General features: G+C 43.1%; 1 protein-coding gene across 7 annotated transcripts in view; it reads left to right on the forward strand.

The window, feature by feature from the left end:
* The window catches only part of MAGI1 (membrane associated guanylate kinase, WW and PDZ domain containing 1), a 333482-nt gene that overhangs the window by 262003 nt on the left and 51116 nt on the right, over positions 1-20363 (forward strand). For 6 of the 7 annotated variants that reach the window (XM_053989293.1, XM_053989292.1, XM_053989291.1 and 3 more), the window contains exons 6-10: positions 3001-3083; positions 10356-10413; positions 12576-12664; positions 16523-16705; positions 17857-18477. In XM_053989293.1, coding sequence (XP_053845268.1) covers positions 3001-3083; positions 10356-10413; positions 12576-12664; positions 16523-16705; positions 17857-18477 — 1034 coding nt within the window. Of the gene's footprint in view, positions 1-3000; positions 3084-5867; positions 5904-10355; positions 10414-12575; positions 12665-16522; positions 16706-17856; positions 18478-20363 lie in introns of all 7 variants that reach the window. The other variant, XM_053989288.1, reaches the window with a different exon arrangement.

A 20363-nucleotide genomic window follows, 5' to 3' on the forward strand; every position in this document is an offset into this window, starting at 1 on the left:
AGCAGAGACAGGGATGGATTTTGTGTGTTGTCCCCTCATCATGGCAAAGGGGCCAAATGTGTTAATGTTCTCCAGTGGCTTGCAAAAGTTACAGCTCAGTGCAGAGTAGGCACAGCAAGTTTGGAACAACAGTACCTCAAGCTCTGCAGTCTTTGCCTAAGAGCTGATTGCTGTCAGCAATTTTATGATGATATTGATTTTTTTTCATGCCATAAATAATAGTCTCAAATTATACTTGTCTAAATTTATTGAGGTAGGAGTAACTTATAAAATAGGAGCTGTTAGTGCAAGAGATGTCTTGCACAGAGTTTAGCTAGACATTAGCACTCAATTAGCCTTTGAAACTCAAACCCTTAGCTGCCAAGTAGAAGAGGGGTTGAGGAATTGATTTTGGATTTGATGGTCTGTTTAATGCACTTGTGGAAACCCTACCAGAAGGCAATGCCCAGTTACTGCAGAAGAACTTCCTCTGTTAATTAGCCCTGTCTCCTGCGGCAACTTACGCTGGATCAGGGCTGTGAGGGCAGCAGTCCTGCCTCATCGTCAGGAGAGGAGACTTCTGGACAGGGCCAGGGGAAGGTTCAAGAGCAGGTTTTCTCTTGGCTGCAGTGGCAAGGGAACACAAGAGAAGATTGCCAGAAGATCTGAGGAGCTGCGATGATTGAGGGCACTGCGGCAGCCCTTTTTCAGCTGGGAAAGGGCTGCTCTAAAAAAGGCCATTTTCCAGGGCACTCCCAATTACCTGAAGAGGCTCCAACAGTCCCTGAGTGTAAGACTCAGTTCAAGAAGGCAGAAAGCAAATTCTCATCAGATGAAACCAAGATGAGTACATTACCCTGAGCACGGCTTTCTCCCCTCACTGTGTCCTCCTGGTGCCTCGTTATTTTGATGTAAGCTCTGCCCTTAGTATATAGAACAGCCTAATAGCCCGTTCAGCCTGCCATTTTCCTCCTTGGAGGAGGACAGATGATGAGTAGTAAATGCTGCCCAAGCAGTCAGTTGCTCCCCTTTTTGACACCACAGGGACCCCTGTTGTCCTTCCTTACAGGTGCTTCCATCGAAGCTTCTGCTGCCACCACTGATTTCCCCAAACCCACCCCCATGGCTGCTGTATCTGTGTTCTCTGAACAATGCAGTACTGCAACATCTCTAAATAATTTGTCAGGGGAATCATGTATGTGTTGGGAAAACACAGCCTGTAACATAGGCCTGTGTGATGGGAAGCTCTGGTAGCAGCATCCGCTCCCTCCCTGCAGTGAGGCTTGAGGATACTTTCACATGGGACTGATTTTGTGCATGAGCCTGTTGGTGTGGGTGCAGCACTGAATGACTGCAGTTCTATTAATTCTAAGAACACCCTGAGCCTAGAAACCATTTAGTTTTATTTGTATCAGATTAAGAAAGTGAACTAATGAGCAGTGTGGACCCAAGCTGGCTCAGATGTCTGTTCCAGCATCTGTGGTGCTTTGGGTATCAAGTCAGGGTGCTGAAAGGAGCAGCATGAGCTTCTTGCACAGAACTAGTGCAGGTCCAGTGAGGCCAAGGCTGTATGTCAGATAACCAATCCTGATGTTTCTGGAGCAATTTGGTTCTTGAGATGTTTTTCTGGTGCTTTAATTGGGATTTTCGTTACACAGCATATCCCAGTCCCCTGTTGTCTGTGCATGCTACAGGTCTAACACAATCCTTTCCACCTGAGAGTGTGATCTGAAAGGTGTTTAGCTAAATTTTCTGTGCCTCAGCAAACTACTCTGTTGTGAGTCTTTGCTTAGTGAGTACAAAATTGCAAGAAATATGCAAATATTCTATTGCTCTCCTCCCACCACCCTCCTTCTCAGCTAGACTGCAGACTTGCTTATAAATAAGGTGGCAGACCCCCTCTGCTTTTTTTTTGTTAATTTTCCTGACTTGCTGAATTTGTGACATTCAGCTTTCTAGGTGCCGATTAATTGCTCTGAAGCACACATAAGGATTAAGCACATTTGCTCATCCTGCCTTGGGAGAGCTGGGTAGTAGGATGTGTGAAACAAGGACCTTTTATTTACTCACTCAGATCCTGGGAGCAGGGCTGGACTCTTTTCTTCCAGTACAATACAAGTTTGCTGGTTGGTTGTTAGTTCCTCAGGGATCATGGCCCTCATTACAGAGCCCTCATGAGACTGTTGTGAGGCTAAAATTCAGTTTGTAAACCTCTTTGAGACCTTGAAGGAAAAGTAAATGGCATTACTACGGTATTGAAACTTAAAATCGTTAAGCAGTGTTAGAGGCTAAGCTAGCTAAGTGATACCTCAGGGACTGGAGAGATATCTTAGTAGGTTGTGTCTAGGATGACACCAGGTTGTAGAAGAGGCATTATATTACCAGATTGTCTGCTTATGCAAATGAAATTACGGGAGAAAATAACTTCTAGAAAAATGTATTTTAAGCCTGTTTGCTATGCAACCTTCACCGCTGGGACTGGCATCATGAGGCTGCCAGGGGACTTGTGGAAAGGAAGAGTTGAAAGTAAAGCTGTTCAACTTCCATCAAAGGCTTAGACAGAACATTTTTATTTGTGTAGTTATAAAGTTTTCAGTCAAAACCATTTTCGACTAATGCTTGGGTCAACTCTAGACATGTCAAAGGTCTTTTGTAGGAACAAAGCTCACTGCATAATTTTGTGAGGAAGGTTAGCTTCTGCCTTTAGCTCAGAGACAGCTCTTGGTATTAAAAACAAGCCACCAAAGACAAAAATTTGGAAATTAATATTATAATATTACAGCATTCACATGCCTCTTTCCAGTCAGGAGTTCTGATTTGTATATTTTCACTTGTTACCTTTGTGTTTTCAATGCCAAAGTTCTTGTGATTTGGTACAACATCAAATTGTAGAGCTGTTTCTTTGAATCAAAAGTATGCCTTCAGGTCTGTTGAATAATAAAGAAGATATATACTTTTATGTCATGGATACTTCAACTCTGCTTTATTAACGAAGGTTGTATTTCCATTTTTGGTTTCCAGCCATAACACAAAAACAACATCTTGGCTAGATCCACGGTGCCTGAACAAACAGCAGAAGCCTCTAGAAGAATGTGAAGATGATGGTAAGAGACTAAGAATAATGACATAATACTGTGTTTGGTCCATTCCTAGGTGACTTTTTTCCTTTTCTTCCTCTTTTTATAATAGCTAGTATTCAGAAATACTTTTAAAAATTTAAAAAAGATTTATTAGTAAGTACAAAGAGACAACGTCCATTATGTTGTAAAATCGCTGTGAATGTAAAACAACCTTTGAGGTGCCAGATCATTTAATAAAAATCAAGGAGGTGCTACAAGTAAGAGGCCTCTGTTTTTGCAAAGGCATTTGAAAAGTCACTGATGCTGAACAAGACTCAAAGTTGTCTGACATGTTGGCTTCTTGGGTCGCTGTCTGGGGGGGAGTGACTGAGTCTCTGCGTGCTCCGCTGTGTTCCGCTTCAACCACCTGCTTCACGTGGATTGAGAGAGTTATGTTGTTATTTCCTTGTTTGAGCAGAAATAACTCAATTGCTTCACTTGTGCTGTTAAATGCTGACAGTCTGTGCAATGTTGTGATTGCTGAAACAAGTTCCATTTGAAAGTGTAGATTTCTGACACTGAAAATTTGCACTGAGATTTGGTATTCCTTGAGATGTTGGAAATGCAAGCCACTGTCCGATTTAGAGCAGCCAAATTCAGGACTCTTAAAGGAGGTCCCTTCCCAGCCTTCTTTACGAGATGTTGGAAGAAAAAGCAAATTATGAAAATAACTTAAATGTTTGGGAAAGCCTGTGAGGGAATTTTGGTCTACTGCCCAGGAAAGGTGATGGTATTGAAATACATAATTTTGGCTGATACAGTACTGCCATGGTAGACACTTCTTAAAAATTGAAGGGTTTCCTTCATCAGTATTGGTGCTGTCCTTGTAAAATCAGTTTTCAAAATATGATGAAACTCCTACTGGTGTCAGTCATCTTATTAAAAATCACAATTTTATTTCAGAAAAGAATCAACTTTTCACTGTTAGGTTCAATTCTGGCCTCCAGAACTGCTGGTTACTGTTTTTACACATGTAGTAGTGTAGTAGTCAACCTTTCCTATTTTTCACTTGTGAGATTTTGCAGGGTGTGAGAGTTTACCTCTGCAGTCTAGGCTGCTGTGATGAAGCAGGTCACCAACTTCCTAGAGCACAGTGCAGGATACCCTCAAACCACAGAGATGTGCCAGGTGAGGAGCAGCCAGCACCACAGGGCTCAGAGGGTGACTGAGCTCCTCTGTTACACAGTTTGAAGTCTCCTCGCAGAAGGGAAAGTCTCTTGTCCTCTTAGCAATTATAAAGCAAACATTGGAATAATTAGTTTAATTTGGAATAGAAACATACAGCTGGTATTATTGTATTTAATTGAGTTCATAATTTTGGAGAGCAGTGGCATCTTTGTTTATCAACTCCTTAAAATCAGCTAATTTCATCTTCCCACACACCCCTTCACTTCATTCACCAAGTTGCTCATTAATAGATATTTTTAACATTCAGTAGTTAAACCAGTTGCTTCATAGTTACATAGTTGCTTTGCTTGGCTGCTCTAATCTTGCTTAGCACATAAGAATAATTATGTTTCAAAAAACAGAGAGGAGAGAAGGTTAGTTTTGCTTTGTCATAGAAGCTGGACATTTTTTGGCAAGGGTCACTCTTGTGTGTTATTCCATAAAAATCAGTGGGATGACTACTCTGTTTTGTTTGGTGTGTGTGTGTCCATGTGAGTTGCCAGGCTCATCCCACCCTCTTTATAGATTTTATAAATGTTAGATATTGTTTCAGATTTGTTTGGGGGCAGTTGCCTTGTGCTTTTTTATCAGGATGTGTCCCTAACAAAGTTTTTACTTGTTTCCAATTGTTTAGGCTATCAAAGGAAATTGCAATTTGTATTTCACACTAATGGTCCCAAACAACTGCTTTGATAGAATATTTTGCAAAGAGGTCATGGAAGTGGTTTTTTTTGGTATTTCTAGGTGTTGCAGCCCTACATCTTCTGATTTCTTCTGTCATTCATTTATGTGGCTTAAACTTTGCTGTATTGGGTCCAAGATTGTTTTTACCATCTCTGTTCTGGTTTTGTCACCATCTTTCATTTTCAGACTGCATTATTATTATTTATAGGCCAAGCAATACTTTAATCATCTGTGTCACTGTTAACTTATGAATATGGAGCAGATAATGATAAATGGAGCAACAGCGAATATTGATGGCTTTGTGTCTTTGAAAAATTATGTGATCTTTGTCCCAGGTGCCCTGCTAAAACTGATACATTCCTGTCTGTGCCTCACCAGTGCATCTGGACTGTGGGTCTGTGCCTCCAGTTAAACAAGACTCTTGCCTGTCTAAATCATCTGAGTAGGACAGTGTGCACATAAATTTAGATGCTTTCTTGAAAACCTTGCTACATTAGTCCTTATTTAGGTGCAAGGTTTTCCTCTCAGATTCCTTCATTAGTGTCCAGGTCTGGCCTTCTGCTAGATCCATGTGTCTGTAGAACAGATTGCGAAGGTCGGACCGCACAGATCTGAGGGAAAAGCCTCACCACAGTGAGAACATCACAATTTCATGACTTTGCCATATCAAACCATGACATGAAACTAGTCCATTGATGCAGATGTTTTGAGAGTGCAAGAACCAGTTCTTTCATTACCTGCATCAGATCCATCAATATTCTGATCACTGCAGTGTGATAAATGGGAAGCTTGGGCTCGGTGTGTAGAAAATTAGTGCTGGTTCTGCTGTTTGCTGAAGGGAATTTCTTGCTTGGGGCTGGTATCTGAAATTTTCTTTTAATTTTTTCTGTCTCATTTACTGCTCTTCCCTTGGAGAAGAAGGGGTGCACACGGAGGAACTGGACAGTGAACTAGGTAAATCATCCATCTCTCATTTTGATATTTGACTTCAACTGCACTGTTTTGAGCCTTTAATTACTTACTTTCTCCTTTGTATCATTTTGCATCTTTCAGGTTTTTTTTTTTTTTTTAATTTCACTAAGAGTAATTTATCAGCAAAACTTTCCCAGCACATAAAACATTTATCTTTCCCTAGCTTCAGATCTGCAGTGCTTTTCTTACTGATTCAGAGTTTGAAGAAAGCTAGAGAGCCTCAGTCTTGCAAAGTTGTTTCAAAGCTGTTTCCTCCTGGACTCTGCAGAAGTTGGGGTCTTTTCCTTTGGCATCTCTAGCTCCAGGAAAAAGCTTATAGATGCCAAAGATGAAATGAAGCAGCTCACGATGCTTTTTCACTGCGGCCCAAGACATTTCCCAGACAATAGAAGCCAAGTGTGATTCAGAAAGTTTAAGTATTACATCGAATGCTTCAGCTGAGCTTGTGAATGAAACAGCTTAAAATTTTCCCTCAGTCAGTGATTTTATAAACAGATGATTTTCAGTGATGTGGTACACTTTTATTTGCTGCATCTCTTTATGAAGGATGCTGTCTAGATATCTAATCTCAGCGGTGCTGATTGTGTTTATACTGATGGCAGAGGTAGTTGTTATTTCTGTTCAGCTATGCTCTAGTGCACTCGCAGAGCTGAAAGGATAAGAGGTTGCATAGGATTTTATTTCCACCAGGGCTATTTTTGCTTTTAAAAAGGACTGTAGTTACAGTTCATAGATCTGCATATTGGAGGAATTGTATTACCAGAGAATTAAGCTCTGGTTTCTGTAATGACTTGCAAGTAAGTGTATCCTGCTCCCTGCTTCTGTGTGATGGATATGGCATCAGCAGCCAGCAGTGGACGAGGAGCGCTGCTCCACAAATGGTTCTTCTGAATAATATGCCTGGAATAAAATGCCCAACTTCTTATAGAGCAAGAATTTGAAAGAAATGACAACTTAAAGAAGAATGCAGTCTCTTTAGTGGTCCATGAGTGTTATGTGCAGCTTGCAAAAATGATCAGCAGACCAAGTAGCATCAGAAGTAGGTGGATGCATATCAACAATCTGCAAAGAGTTCTCACTAAGCCTTCAAAACCAGTGGCTTAAAATGAGAGGGAGGTTTTAAAAAATCAAATTTAGAGGCAATATTAAACAGAAATTATCCTTCTTTCAGTCTGCTATCAGGAACTAGTGCAAGAGCAGAGCTGAAAAAATAGATGCAGGAAAACTCATTAATTGATAAGCCTGAGACCAGATCTGCAGGCACTTACATTCACAAGTGTTCTGCTGGAACATCACAAGATGTTCCCTTTGTTTCAGTGCAGATAAGTTTTATTGAGCTCACAGCCCATCAATGCACTGTTGAGATGTGCAAATGTTGCAGTAAAGAAAGACATTTTCAAATTACTCAATTGGTTTCAGCAACATTAGGGAAGAGGAATGAAAATTTAGTATAGTTATAGGAACTCAGGTTAGTACAAACTGGTTGGCAACAGCTATTTGGCAACATCACCTAAACTTATCAACAGTTTCTGTTCTAAATATAAGAAGACTAAGACTCAAGGCATTTTCACAACTTCTTGTTTTCCAAAGAGCTGTGGAGTAATAGGTCCACTGCATTTTAACAGAAGTTGTTCTTCAGACACAAAAATTTAACTTACAAAGCAGAATTTGGCATAGGTTGGACCGACCCTCCTGGCTTCACAGGGAGCAGTAAGAGCTGAGTGTCCTGAGTTCCAGCTCCCTCACAGTTGTGCATGGCTCCAGCTGAAATACCTGTTGGCTAGAGAAGTAATTTTTTAGGAATCCATCCAGCTCCTCTGTATGTAGGGCAGGATATTAGACCATCTCAACAGGAATCCATGTACTTACCCAAGACTTAAAACTGTAATATTAGATATTTGTCCATTGAATTTACCTACCTGCTGATACGTGCTCTGAGACTGCATTGGTGCTGCATGGATGTACCAAAATAAAAACCATGTGGCTCACTCAGGCTCCTAATGGTGCAAAATGTTTTTTGAAATCTCCTCATCTTTGTGATAAAATCTAATGCTCTGGGTCATCTTCAGTTTGGCAGGAGAGATACAGAAAGGAGATGAATAATTTAAAGCAGCTAAGAAGCTAGACTGCAAAATGGCTATGGAGAATATTTTCTTCTACTTTAGAGAACTTCTGGAAGCTTGTAGGAGTCAAAAAGTGCATCTACATAATCATCAAGAAATTTGTTAAAAGCTGCAGTTTTGTATATTGTTATAGCTGAAAACATGGAGATTTTTTCCTTTAAAAAGCTGCAGAGATAGTAAACTGGAAAGATTTTGGCATACTGCCATTTTTGGGGTTAGTAAAGTGCTGGTATTCTAATCTTTTGTGAAAATACTTTAAAAGGGAAGGAAAAAAAAAGAAATTTAATATCAAAATCTTTTGTGAACAGAAGAAGGAAAACAAATTTTTTTGCTTAAACTTTAAAAATAGAAAAAACAATTAATAGTCCAAAACAGACAAAAGATATTTAGCATGAAAATTGCTGGAACTCATTTGAAGGCATTTGTGCATCACTTCTCCTTTCTCTCGTTGACTTTTTATTTTTCTTTCACCCCAGCTTGATCTCTTTCTCATTCTACCTTCACCACAGTGCAACAAACTAAATGGAGTCAACAGCTTGTGATTTTCCCAACTGCATGCTAGGCTGTAATTGAATCACACTGAAACTTTTGGAGCCAGTCCCATGGTGCTCCCACCTTCTGGGACTCCTCTGCAAACCTGAGAGTTCCCTTTGTGAAAAGACTTTCAAGATTGGCCTCTAGCTTTCTGACCTTTTCTCAGATAGACTTGCAGGCTGTAAAGGAATATCTAATTCTGAAGTGTTCAATCTGCTGATAAAAACATGGAGTTTTTTCATGCCCAGAAGTTAGCATTGGCTTGCATTTAATGGCTTATGTCTCAAGGAATCCAAAGATGTTAAACGCAATGAGGATAAAATAGTGATAAGAATGGAAAACCTACCTTTTATCTGCACATAAGGGACATGTGGAGCAAAACTCATGAAAGCTGATTTCATTTGATCTCCAGCCAATTCTGAATACAAACATAAACTTTGAGTAATTAGTCCATGTGTGTTTGTATAGGTTCTGTTCCTCTCCAGTCCTGAGATATTTCTATCCTTATGGCAACATTATTCTAATTAATGGGCCATTGTTGATTGTATTGGCTCAGCAATTGATGCCATTAATGGAAATAAATCTCTGCATTTGCTAATGAACGAACATAGATTGCTCTTAGTGTTGACAAATTTCAGGTTAAATTTTGACAAATTATTTTGCATGAGCTATTTGAACTTGTGTTATCCAACAATGTTGGTTTTTTTCTTGTATTTGAGTGAATGTGCAGAGTTGGTGGGACCACATGTGCATAGTCCATAGTGCGGTGGATCCTATTTCTGAGTTGTTTCACAGAATTACACAAGCACACCACTCTGTATTGTTAATGGGATGTTACTTTGTTACCCCCAACCAATGGGAACACTGTTTTTAAATGAGTGTCACAAGGATCAGGCCCTTTAGTAACACATACAGCTTTAATAACCCTCAGTTGGATGCTGAAGTGATTGCATTACATTCACTAATTACAGTTAAAGTACTATCTGCAGTCTCGAAAATCAACAGGAACAAAAGCAGATCCATTTAAAAATGTTAATTTCATCTTCAGAACAGTTTTTTGTCAATTATGGTAATGAAAGGAAGGAAATCTCTGTTCCATGTGACTGTGGCAGTGTGTGTTCTTACATGAAGTGCTGTGCAATGAAATGCACCCATGTGCCAGCCCCTCCTGGGTGGGTTCCATATGCTGGCATACATGTTAAATCCACCTTGTCCTGGTTTTGTGTTGAGCTCATGGCTGAGCAATGCAAATCCCAGTGAAAGGAGTAAAAAATTCCTCTTCTCTGCACTGGTGAGCATAAATGACTCAGCCCTGGTACAGGAGGTGGAAGTGGTCTCTGTCAGTGGGCTACAGCAGTTTTTTGCCATAGTCTCACCCACCTTCATGGGTTGGTGTTAAAACGCCCTGGCCTTTCTTGCATGGATTTCTCCTGCAGTGCTCCATCCAGGGCCACTGGCCACGGTGGAGAAACCAGGGGGGCACTTGAGGCAGTCCCAGACAGGAAATTTATTGAGCATTTGCTCATTTAATGCAAAAAGCAAATAAAAAAATGACCGGTGTGGGCGTTTTCCCAGTGATGTGCTGACCCAGCTCAGGGGCACAGGCTGGGGTGTTGGTGTCGTGCTGTGCCAGCCCTTCAAAGGGGGCTGTGATCATTCTGAAAAGTACCCAAAGCAAGGTCTGATCTACTGATGAGTTTTGCACGTTGGGCATGAGCAGCTGCCTGTCAGAAAAAACCTGCCTTGGAGGTTTCAGTAATGCTTTTTCTATTTCCAGAGTTGCCTGCTGGTTGGGAGAAAATTGAAGATCCTGTATATGGTGTCTACTATGTAGAGTAAGTGCTGCTCCCTGTTCTGGTGTGGCTGTCAGGGGGTGGACCTGTCCCTGCAGCCCACTCTGTGCTTTGCTGGTAACATCTCACACCAAGGAGGAGGAGAAGACCTTGGCCCATTACAGGCTGGGGGATGTTACAGGGTCTGGGAGAGGGTTGAGCTCAAGGAAGGCAGGAGCAGTCCAGGGTTGGGATGTGCTGGAGCCCCAGCACTCACAGAATACTTCTATCCAGAGAACATTGATGAGTGTGCATTTAACTGAGCTCGATGGGCTTTGTGCAGTGCTGTGGTCACAGAATGAGTGTGCAAAGCAATCCACCAGCCAGTTGTGTCAGAAGAGGAGGACTGGAGAAGATGGTGTGACCACACCGCTGTGGCAGAGGCTCTTCCATCAGGCTGTGTGGTTGTGGATAGAATTGCAGGTTTAATGGGACTCGCTGTGGAATTAGAGCAGCTTCTCCTTTATCGATATGTCAGACTGCTCCTTTGGGAAACCAGAGATCGGAGTTCTGTTTCATCACTGACCCCATAAAATGAATTTTTAATTATGTGTATACTCCTGTCTAGTAGGATGGCTTATCATAGCCCTCAGAATAGACATGGAATACAGTTTCTGTCTGCTTTGGCTCGTTTCTGACCCCACCATCTGTGCCTAGGGAAACAAGGTTAGCAAACTGTGTAATTAAGGCTTGACATTTATTTACCAAAGACATCAAGAATATTTTTCGGCTATTAAATGCCATGCCAAGAGATCTTTACAGGATATTGTCCTGTCACTTTATATACACATGCCTGTTGATTTTATGGCGCTCCTTACTGATGGAATTAAATCAAAATATAACTTCAATAAGACAATAATTTTATTTTACTTGCTGTCTCTAAGCTAGCATGATGGTTGTAATTTTGGCATTTGTCTCTGTCCCTTCAAATCAGGCACTTTGTTATTACAGAATAGTTTTTATTGAGAGACAATTGTATCATGAAAAAGTTTATATCATTTTTAAAGTAGTTATCATTTTTTCTTGGCTCTCCAAAGATATCTTGAAATAGGAAATCTTTTTCAGTGAGTGAGTTACAACTCACTAACTTGTTTTTTATTTAGTAAGTTAAATATTTTTTAGTGATTTAATATTGATCTTTAACAGAAAAAATTCTGAATATAAATCCCTGGCGTGCTTCTGTCACAATTACTTGAAAATGTGGTTGGTTTTCATCTAGGTTTTTTAATAAAGGCATACTGGATAGGAGACAATGTAATAGCAATTACTCTTAGTGGTAAACTTTTATTTGCATACAAATATAGGCTTTAAGGTAATATATTTTTTGAGGTCTACCTGTTCCTCTGCTGTAGCAAAATCTCTACTGAAAATGGCTCTTGAGCAGTTGATGAGCCATTGAGGGGGTCCCAGCCCTGCCCTTGCCACCCCAGCATCTGTGGCTGCTCTTCATCACTTGGTTTAATGAGGCGGTGAATCCTCTGTTGAGTGCATGCCTTGTCTGCCATGATGGGACTGGGCTGATTCTTTTATCTTTTCCTGGAACTGGTACAAAATATTGGCTCTCAACATCTCATAATGCTCAAAAGCTGCCTGAGGAAAGCAGCTGAAGTTTCACTAAATGCTGGTTTCCACTGGGAGTATTTGCTGGTGGCTGATTCTGGATAGATTTTGATCCATTTGGAGCCCAGCTCATAGCCTGCATCCCTGCAGATATTTTTAAGACACCCTGTGTGCATTGATCAGATCGCTGACAGATGTTGGGGTTTGTTTTGTTTTGTTTTGTTTTAAACTTGGATGAGCAAGGAAATGACTGCACCTCTGGGAATCTGATTAAAGCAGGGATGATACAGGCCTGTCTTTTAAAATGCAATCAGACAGTATGCCTTTCCTGCTTTAATCTCATTTTTCACAGATAGATTACTACTTTAATGTATTTGAAGGAATTAGCCATCCCTACTCGAGACATCATATCAATACCAGAATCTGCTTGTTTTTCTAAATACTCTTTTTGGGACAACTGGATGAGCCTTGCTCCACACCCACTGCTGTTGGGTTTGTTTGGTATTTTACTCCTTTCCTCAGAAAGAGGAGTTCCAATGCCTGGCTCTCATTCCTGCTTGTTGCACAAAGGGTTTCCCTAATTCATTGCTCTCTTCCATCTCCAGCCACATCAACCGGAAGACGCAGTATGAAAACCCAGTCCTTGAAGCCAAGAGGAAGAAGCAGCTCGAACAACAGCAACAGCCTCCAGAAGGTTGGCACCCTTGAGGGCACGGAGGGTGGGGTGTTCATGGGGGAATGTCCTCCCTGGCCATGGCAGCACCGTGCCAGTGTTTGTCCTTCCCTCCATGGCCTTAGGGTGTAAAGGCAAAGTGATGTGCATGGGAAAGGCTGTGCTTGTCCTGCACAGAAGATGCAGTGAAGGAGGAAATCTGTATCACTTAAATGTAGAAAGTTTCAATCTTGTTAAACAGGAGAGATTTTTCTTTGTATGTCCTTTGTTTCTGGAAAGTTTCTAGACTTCCCAGAGACAGCTAAAACACATTTTCCTCTTCAGTGTGCTCCATGAAGTTAGTCACTGTAGGTGGTGTTGTTCCAGTCTGCACTGGGACTCAGGCTATCAGAGGGGATGAGGAGTGGGCACTTACATGCACTAGATAAACCCTGCATGAGAGATTTCTTAAACCAAGACCTTTGTATGTTGTCAGGCTCTAAAATCTGAAGTAATTTCCTTATTTTGAAACACTTTTTAAAAATTATTTTCCTCCCTCCCAGCCCCCTTTTTTTCTTTCTTACTTCATACATTTGTTTTCTTTAAATGCAGCCCAACTGCATTGAGGGCCCTGTGGCATTTGGGTTTGTTCTTCTACTTAGATGCCAAGAGTGGCACAGAGATTAGATTTCATTTAAATGTCAACTCTACTTAGATGCAAAAATCACGTCCCAGGTTTCAGTGTGAGATAGGCTATCCCAGCAGATGGATCAGCTGACCTGGATATAGAGATCCTTCAGAACTGGTTTTTGGACATCCCATTCATTGTATTCCCTCTGTCTGTGACTCTGTTTCCTCTCTTGCCATACTTCTCACCTGTCCTCTGCTTGACCCCCACACTCCCAGCGTGTGCACATGCAGCAGCTCTTGGTGCTGTTGTGAAACCAGTAACATTTCCCTCTCTGCCCTCTCTAGAATGGACAGAGGAGTGTCCATCTCTCCCTCCACCTGCTGCTCCAAACCATGTTTCAAACAACCAAGAGGCAGTTCGGGAAGCACCAGTACAAGGTAACAGCCTTGTTAAACCAGTTGTAAAAGAGCAACAAGGTTATTTTTCCTGAGAATGACATTCCCTCAGCCACCACAAGGCAGTATTTCCACAACTGGTGACACACCAGGCCCTGTGCCTGCTTATCTGAATTCCCAGATTTTGAGACTAGTTATTTCAAGGCTACATTTGTTGCTGAGTGCAAGAGGTGAATGAGATTTGATGCACACATCAAAAAGAGGATTGTGGCTATTCTCTGTGTAGTGTTCCAAGTTTTCAAACATAGTGGACTTACTCAGAAGTTGTTCTTTTGTACGGGTGCTTGAGGCTATTACAGCTTATTTATTGTGTCAGTGGTCTGTGTAGCCAGTTACTCACAGACCAGTTGTTTGCCTTAAATAACTCATCAGACAGGACATGGATCATTCCTGAATTTGCAGCCATGAGCTGAAACATTGCCAGGTCAGGTCGCCAGCAAGAGCAGGGTGTTCCACTTGTACCTGTGGCAGTAAAGTACTCTCTGGTTACAAGTGGTTGTAAGTAGGCTTATTTTTGACTACATCTGAATTGCATAGCAAGTGAGTGGCATTGCCCTGGTCTGCAGGAGCCAGAGCATGGGGAAGGTGAGAGGGGGAATCTGGCTGGATGCTTCTTCCTAACAGAGCTGGGAGCAGCTGGGAGCTGGGAAGTACTCCCATGGTCTCTGAAGGCAAACCTGACTGGAGTGCTGCTGTCCCTGGCAGCCTTTCCTGCCAGGAAAAGCCAGGAAGTGCTCTCTGCAGCAGGAGGAAGCAGATCAGCCCTTCCAAAACAGATGTGGAATTTCACAGGGCCCAAAGCCCCCAGCACAGTCCTAAGGGGTATTAGACTACATTAGAGTAATCCAACCTGGTAGCAAGGAAAAAACATGGGAGGTCTGAGAATGGCACCCTGACCACCAGGCATCTGAGTTTAGAGATGTTGTCAGAGTGCTCCAAAAATGCCAGTCTTCCTCCTGGAGGCATCTGTGAATACTACCTTTGCCTTTCCCACAGTCAGGCTGAAGCAAGGGCTGCCCAAGCATCCACACGTGGCGATGCAAAGGAGCCGTGACGCAGGGCTGATGTTGGGAGCTCAACATCACCCAACAACTCAGCCACCAAAACTGTGCAGCAGTGTTAGAGCAGAGCATTCACCTGTCTCAGCACCACTCTGAGTGACATATCCTGGTATCTGCTGATGACTCCTCCCCTCTTTCATTCCTTTCTCTTCCTTTCTCAATGCTGCTCCTTCTTCTCTCACTCCCCATTTGCAGCAGCTTTTTTCCAGCTTCCATGCCTGCAGGTTTCCATCTCTCCCCCCGATGGCACTGCTGGCAGAGACATGGTCACAAGGAGCCCTCCCTGTGCCCCTGGCAACACTCTCATAGCCTGGGTTTTGTAGATACACTAACTTCAAAGGTGATACCCCCTTGAATGCTGTAGGTGGGATGTAGCCTGTGGTGCTGCTGTCCTGTAGCCGCAGGGCAAGCTCAGCCTGAGTCTGTGGGCAGACACCAGCAAGCTCTGCTTGTTCTGCTTGTGCTTTGAACCAGAAATGAGCCCTGCTGCACTCTGCCTCTCAGCTCTGTGTGTTACCTGAGACGCTGGGTTGCACTTTGATAGTCAGGGGTTTTTGCAGGCTGGGGTCTGAGTAGACCATCTGCCCACAATGTGCAGGATTACCATGTTCCTCTGCCACCCTTCAAAGGCAGAAAACTACAAGTCCTCACACTGCCTCCTCATGAATAATCTTCAAATATATCTTTTTTTTCCTCCCAGTCAAAGGCTTACGAGTCTCAAATCCCCAAGCTCTCCCCCGAGGTCTCCTTTCTGAGCAGAGGCCCACAGCAGTGCTGCTGAGGGTTTGAAAGTGCGCCAGCTCTGCTGGCTGTGATACCCACTGCTGATCCTGGAGCTGTCACCAGAGGGCTTAGTGGCACAGGCTAAGCATTAAAAACAATTAAAAGTGCAAAGGTGTTTAGTGTTGGCACTGTGAAGTGCAGCAAGCATGATCCCTTTTCTGAGCCTGTGCAACATGCTTTGCAAGGATGTGCTTTTGTCCATGGAGCACCTCTTTCCCTCATAAGTGTGCTCCCAGAGAGCATTCCCAGCCCTCCAGCACAACTGCTCTGGTCCTGGGCTGCTCTTTGATTCGTACTTCACACCAGAAGTGTTTCATCCACAACAGGCAAGGAGCAGAAAGGAAAAAGACTTCAAACAGTGTCTGAAGAACAACATCAGCGTCCTCTCCTTTTTTTCCAGTGGAGGTCACAGGGCAGTAGCAATGGTGGGGCTGGGGGTTATGCTAAAGGGTATCAGTGTCTTATCAGAGCTCAGAACTTGCTTTTTGCTCAGTAGGTTGGGAGAAAGTCAAGTGGTGAAAAACATAGTCATGCTTCTTTCTGCAGAAACTTTCACTGCAGACTCCTGTAGGAGGCCCCCTAACCCTGCCCCATCCTTCCCAGGATGGATACAACCACCTCAGGACAGAGATGAAACACACATCCAGCCCAGCATTCCTAGCTTTAATATATTCCATTCTTTAAAGCAGCATGTTTTCCCTTTTGTAGCCTTGGGGCTTTGGTGAGCATGACCACAGCTAACAAAGTGCCAGGTACTGGGGTTTTGTTCGTGCCTTTTACTGCGTGCCTGGATCCAGGGAATCAGGCTGAGTGTGATGAGATGAGAGGCTGCAGGAGTGAAGTGCAGTCCTGTCCCTGCACACTGCTGTGTTTGTCCATGGACTCGTTACAATGGGGAGGGGCAGTGGAAAAAGAGATCAAACACTCTTGCCTGCCTGCTTATAGATTTTTTTCCAAACTTCCTACACAGGAAAACCTTTTTTTACACGAAACCCTTCTGAGTTGAAAGGGAAGTTCATCCACACCAAGCTAAGGAAAAGCAGCAGGGGGTTTGGCTTCACCGTCGTTGGAGGAGATGAGCCAGATGAATTCCTCCAAATCAAAAGTTTGGTGCTTGACGGTCCTGCAGCGTTGGATGGCAAAATGGAAACAGGTACTGATGCTTTATATCAAAATCATCACTACCACTTTGGTTTGTGTTTTTGCAGCTGGTTTGAAGTGCCATTCATAAAGGACTGTAGTCTTCACCCCCTTCTTGGGGAAAGGCATTCAGCTTTCCTATGAGCAAGTAAAGAAGTGAGATACATTGAGGAATATATCCAGAATCTTGGAAAAGGACACTTCATGTGTCGGAATTCTGTCTCAGTGTCAAAATACCCGCTGGGGCACTGCCAGCTCCTGCTCTCCCCACAGTGATCTGAGGAGAGGAGCCAGCAGTTGTGGGGCTCCACATCAGGCTATGGGTTCCTGCTCCCCGCTGTGGATGATGGATTTTTGTCAGGCTGCACCCCCATGTGTTTGTGTCTCTGCCATGCTGCTTGCCCCTTTCCAAAGCTAATTAGCAGTGGGCTAATCTGCATTTCCTTGTGTGGAGGCACCAAGGGCAAATTAATTTTGCCAGAGATTGGGTCCACCACAACTTAGTTGCAAAATAGGAAATATGGTTCCATGGTGAACACAGTGGTGCTGGGTTAATGGTTTGACTCAATGATCTTGGGGGTGTTTTTCCACCTTGATTCTATGAAATCCTCTTAGGTTTCATCTGAGGTTACAACTCCTCACTTTCAGTTGGAGCATCACAGCACTTAACATCCCTATTTTGCAGCCCCAGTGTTAATAAAATGGCTCATGACTTAATCAATATCTGGATTTCAGGCTGAAGTATGAGACATGACATGTGGCACTCACTGTGTTTGAGCAGTTGGTGTTTGAGAGCCTTCTGTTACAGTTCCCATGTGCTCTCAATTTTGTTTCTATCATATGTCAACGTGTAACAGTGAGAGCTGGACTTCAAAATAGCTGTGAAACGGGCCATATACCATCATATAAATTCATTAATTTTTTGCATGAGCCAATTCCATTTTCACTTCCAAAAACATTTATATACATAAAGCCTTTATGCCATGAGTCCACAGAGTTTTTGCTCGTCCAAGTGTCACCGCTCCTCTTTCTTGTGCTGAAATGCTGCTGTTGCCTCTGAGTGGTACCTGTGGATGCTGCAGCTCTGCTCTCAGGCTCTAGCCCTCACCTTCCTGCAGTGCACAAAACGCATTTCCTTGGTCTGTCTGTCTGTGTCTGCTGCAGGGGACGTCATAGTCAGCGTGAACGACACCTGTGTGCTGGGGCACACTCACGCCCAGGTGGTGAAAATCTTCCAGTCCATCCCCATCGGTGCCAGCGTGGACCTCGAACTGTGCCGGGGCTACCCCCTGCCCTTTGACCCCGACGACCCCAACACGAGCCTGGTCACGTCCGTGGCCATTTTGGACAAAGAGCCGATCATTGTGAACGGGCAGGAGAACTACGACTCCCCGGCCAGCCACAGCAGTAAAACAGGGAAAGTAAATGGCACAAAGGAGGCGAGGCCCAGCAGCCCGGCTGAGGTCTCCTCCAATGGACCCCACGGCTACCCCAACGACACGGTGTCCTTGGCATCCTCGATAGCAACGCAGCCTGAGCTCATAACTGTGCACATAGTGAAAGGGCCCATGGGCTTTGGGTTTACTATAGCAGACAGTCCCGGAGGGGGAGGCCAAAGAGTGAAACAGATTGTGGACAGCCCACGGTGCCGCGGCCTGAAGGAGGGCGACCTCATAGTCGAAGTCAACAAGAAGAATGTGCAGAGCCTCACTCACAACCAGGTGGTGGATATGCTGATTGAATGTCCTAAGGGAAGTGAAGTCACGTTGCTGGTGCAGCGAGGAGGTAAGTCTTCAAAACTGCTTTAAAACACCTCTTCTTGAAATTAAAAAAAAAGGAAAAAATGCATGTCATGAAAGATCTGCTCTCCTAAGCTTCTCTGTAGAAATGTTTTTTCTCCTGAGGTGTAGGATCTGCCCCAAGTTGGGAGTTGTCAGGTCACATAGATGGTTAAAATTATTTATTGTGTGTTGCTGCACTGTGGGGGATGCTCAGGGTCCCACATGCACACAAAGCTGGTCAGGGGCAGGAGGGTGGTGTGGTTGCACCTTTGCTTACATAACAAACCCTGGTCTCATGCTCGGAAAGCATGAGTGTTTTAAATAGAACAGACATTCCTTGAGCTATTCTGAGATATGGAAAAGGCTGGTAATATGTTCTGTAATTTGCAGTGTTTAAAATCAGATACTTAATGACTCTTCACTGGGGAAGGATTATACCTGGGATACATTTGGGAGCATAGAAGAGAATTTAAATTTCTCCAAGTTGTAAGCAATTGCAATGTGACTTCTGCACTTTTGTTTGCTGTGCCACTGGGAGCTGAGCTCAGTTTTTGATAGCACTGCTGAGGCCACCATCAGGTACAAAACCCATCCCACATGGAGCATGTCTGGCAAGTAACCTGTCAGTGGTCAATCCACCCACAGGAACCCTTTCCCTGCACACAGTAAGTGTAAAGTAATCTGAGGTAGCACCCCTTTAACCCGTGGATTGAGATTACTGGGATAGGGTCAAGCTCACAGGAAAGTCCAGGTTGGCTGTTGAGTGCAAAATCAAGAGCAGAAGGGTCAGCTCTCCCTCCCTCCCTGGCACTGGGGCTCTCAGAGGGACAAAGGCCTGTCCCCACTGTGCTCCCTGTCCCATGCAGGTTTTTATGGACAGTACACACATGGGTGCCCCGTGGATGACAGGAATGACCTTTCTGCAGAGGCAGAGTTAAAGGGACAAGTAGGTGCTGAGCACAGCCCCCAGCCAGCCCTGAGGGGAGCGGGTGCTATAAAAGCACTTTCCTGCTGACTTTTCTAAAGTGTTTTGATTGTTGTAAACGCCAATCCATATTAACAAGGGACAAGTTGTTTCTTGAATTCACAAGTCTGCTTTGTTGTTTTCCAAGACTTATTTCAAGGCATTGAATACATTGATTCTGTAATTAATAGCAGCTCTGGAGAAAGCACTGCCTTTCCTATACTCCTTTCTTTCCAAGTGCTTACTGTGTTTTTGTATTTTGATAGTAAATTAGAAAGTAGAGAGCAGAATATATTAAGAATTCTTCAATTTTCAAAGTGTGAGTTCCTTAAAGATTTTCAGTACTAGAGAGATTTTAAAAATTCACTTCATTCTCATGATTAATATATGTATTATGGAGAAAATATGGTTGGAAGAAAAATAGCAGCTATTATTAATCCTCCTAGAGAGTTCTTATATATCTGGTAACACCATATATTAATTATTTGAATTGTGCCTGACATTTAATAATTCTCCTAAAGCCTTGAAGGCATAATGAAAAGTTTTGATGAGGAAATAAAAACCTAATTTTAATAAAATAGTAAATAGTTCCCTGATAATCATGTTGAATCCTTTTTTTTTTTTTTAATTTAATCAAGATACTAACCACATTTGCTATCATCTTCCTAGATAAGGTACCATGTCAGTCTCCTTGAACTGCCTCCCTCCCTCCTTCAAGGTCCTCACATTTCCATCTCAGCACAGAGCACTTGCAGTTTTGAATTTCACACTCTTGTGGTACAGAACTTGGAGATCCTGATGGCCTCGGTCCACAGTTATTTATTGAAACAAAGTTCTCCTCACGTCCAGAGGAAAGCTGGACCAAAAGGTGCTCAAGCTATGGCAGAGAAGCCAAGCAGAGTATGCACAGTAGTAGCCTCAGAACC

Source organism: Vidua macroura, chromosome 13, assembly GCF_024509145.1.
Source record: "Vidua macroura isolate BioBank_ID:100142 chromosome 13, ASM2450914v1, whole genome shotgun sequence".
Taxonomy (NCBI): Eukaryota; Metazoa; Chordata; class Aves; order Passeriformes; family Viduidae; genus Vidua; species Vidua macroura.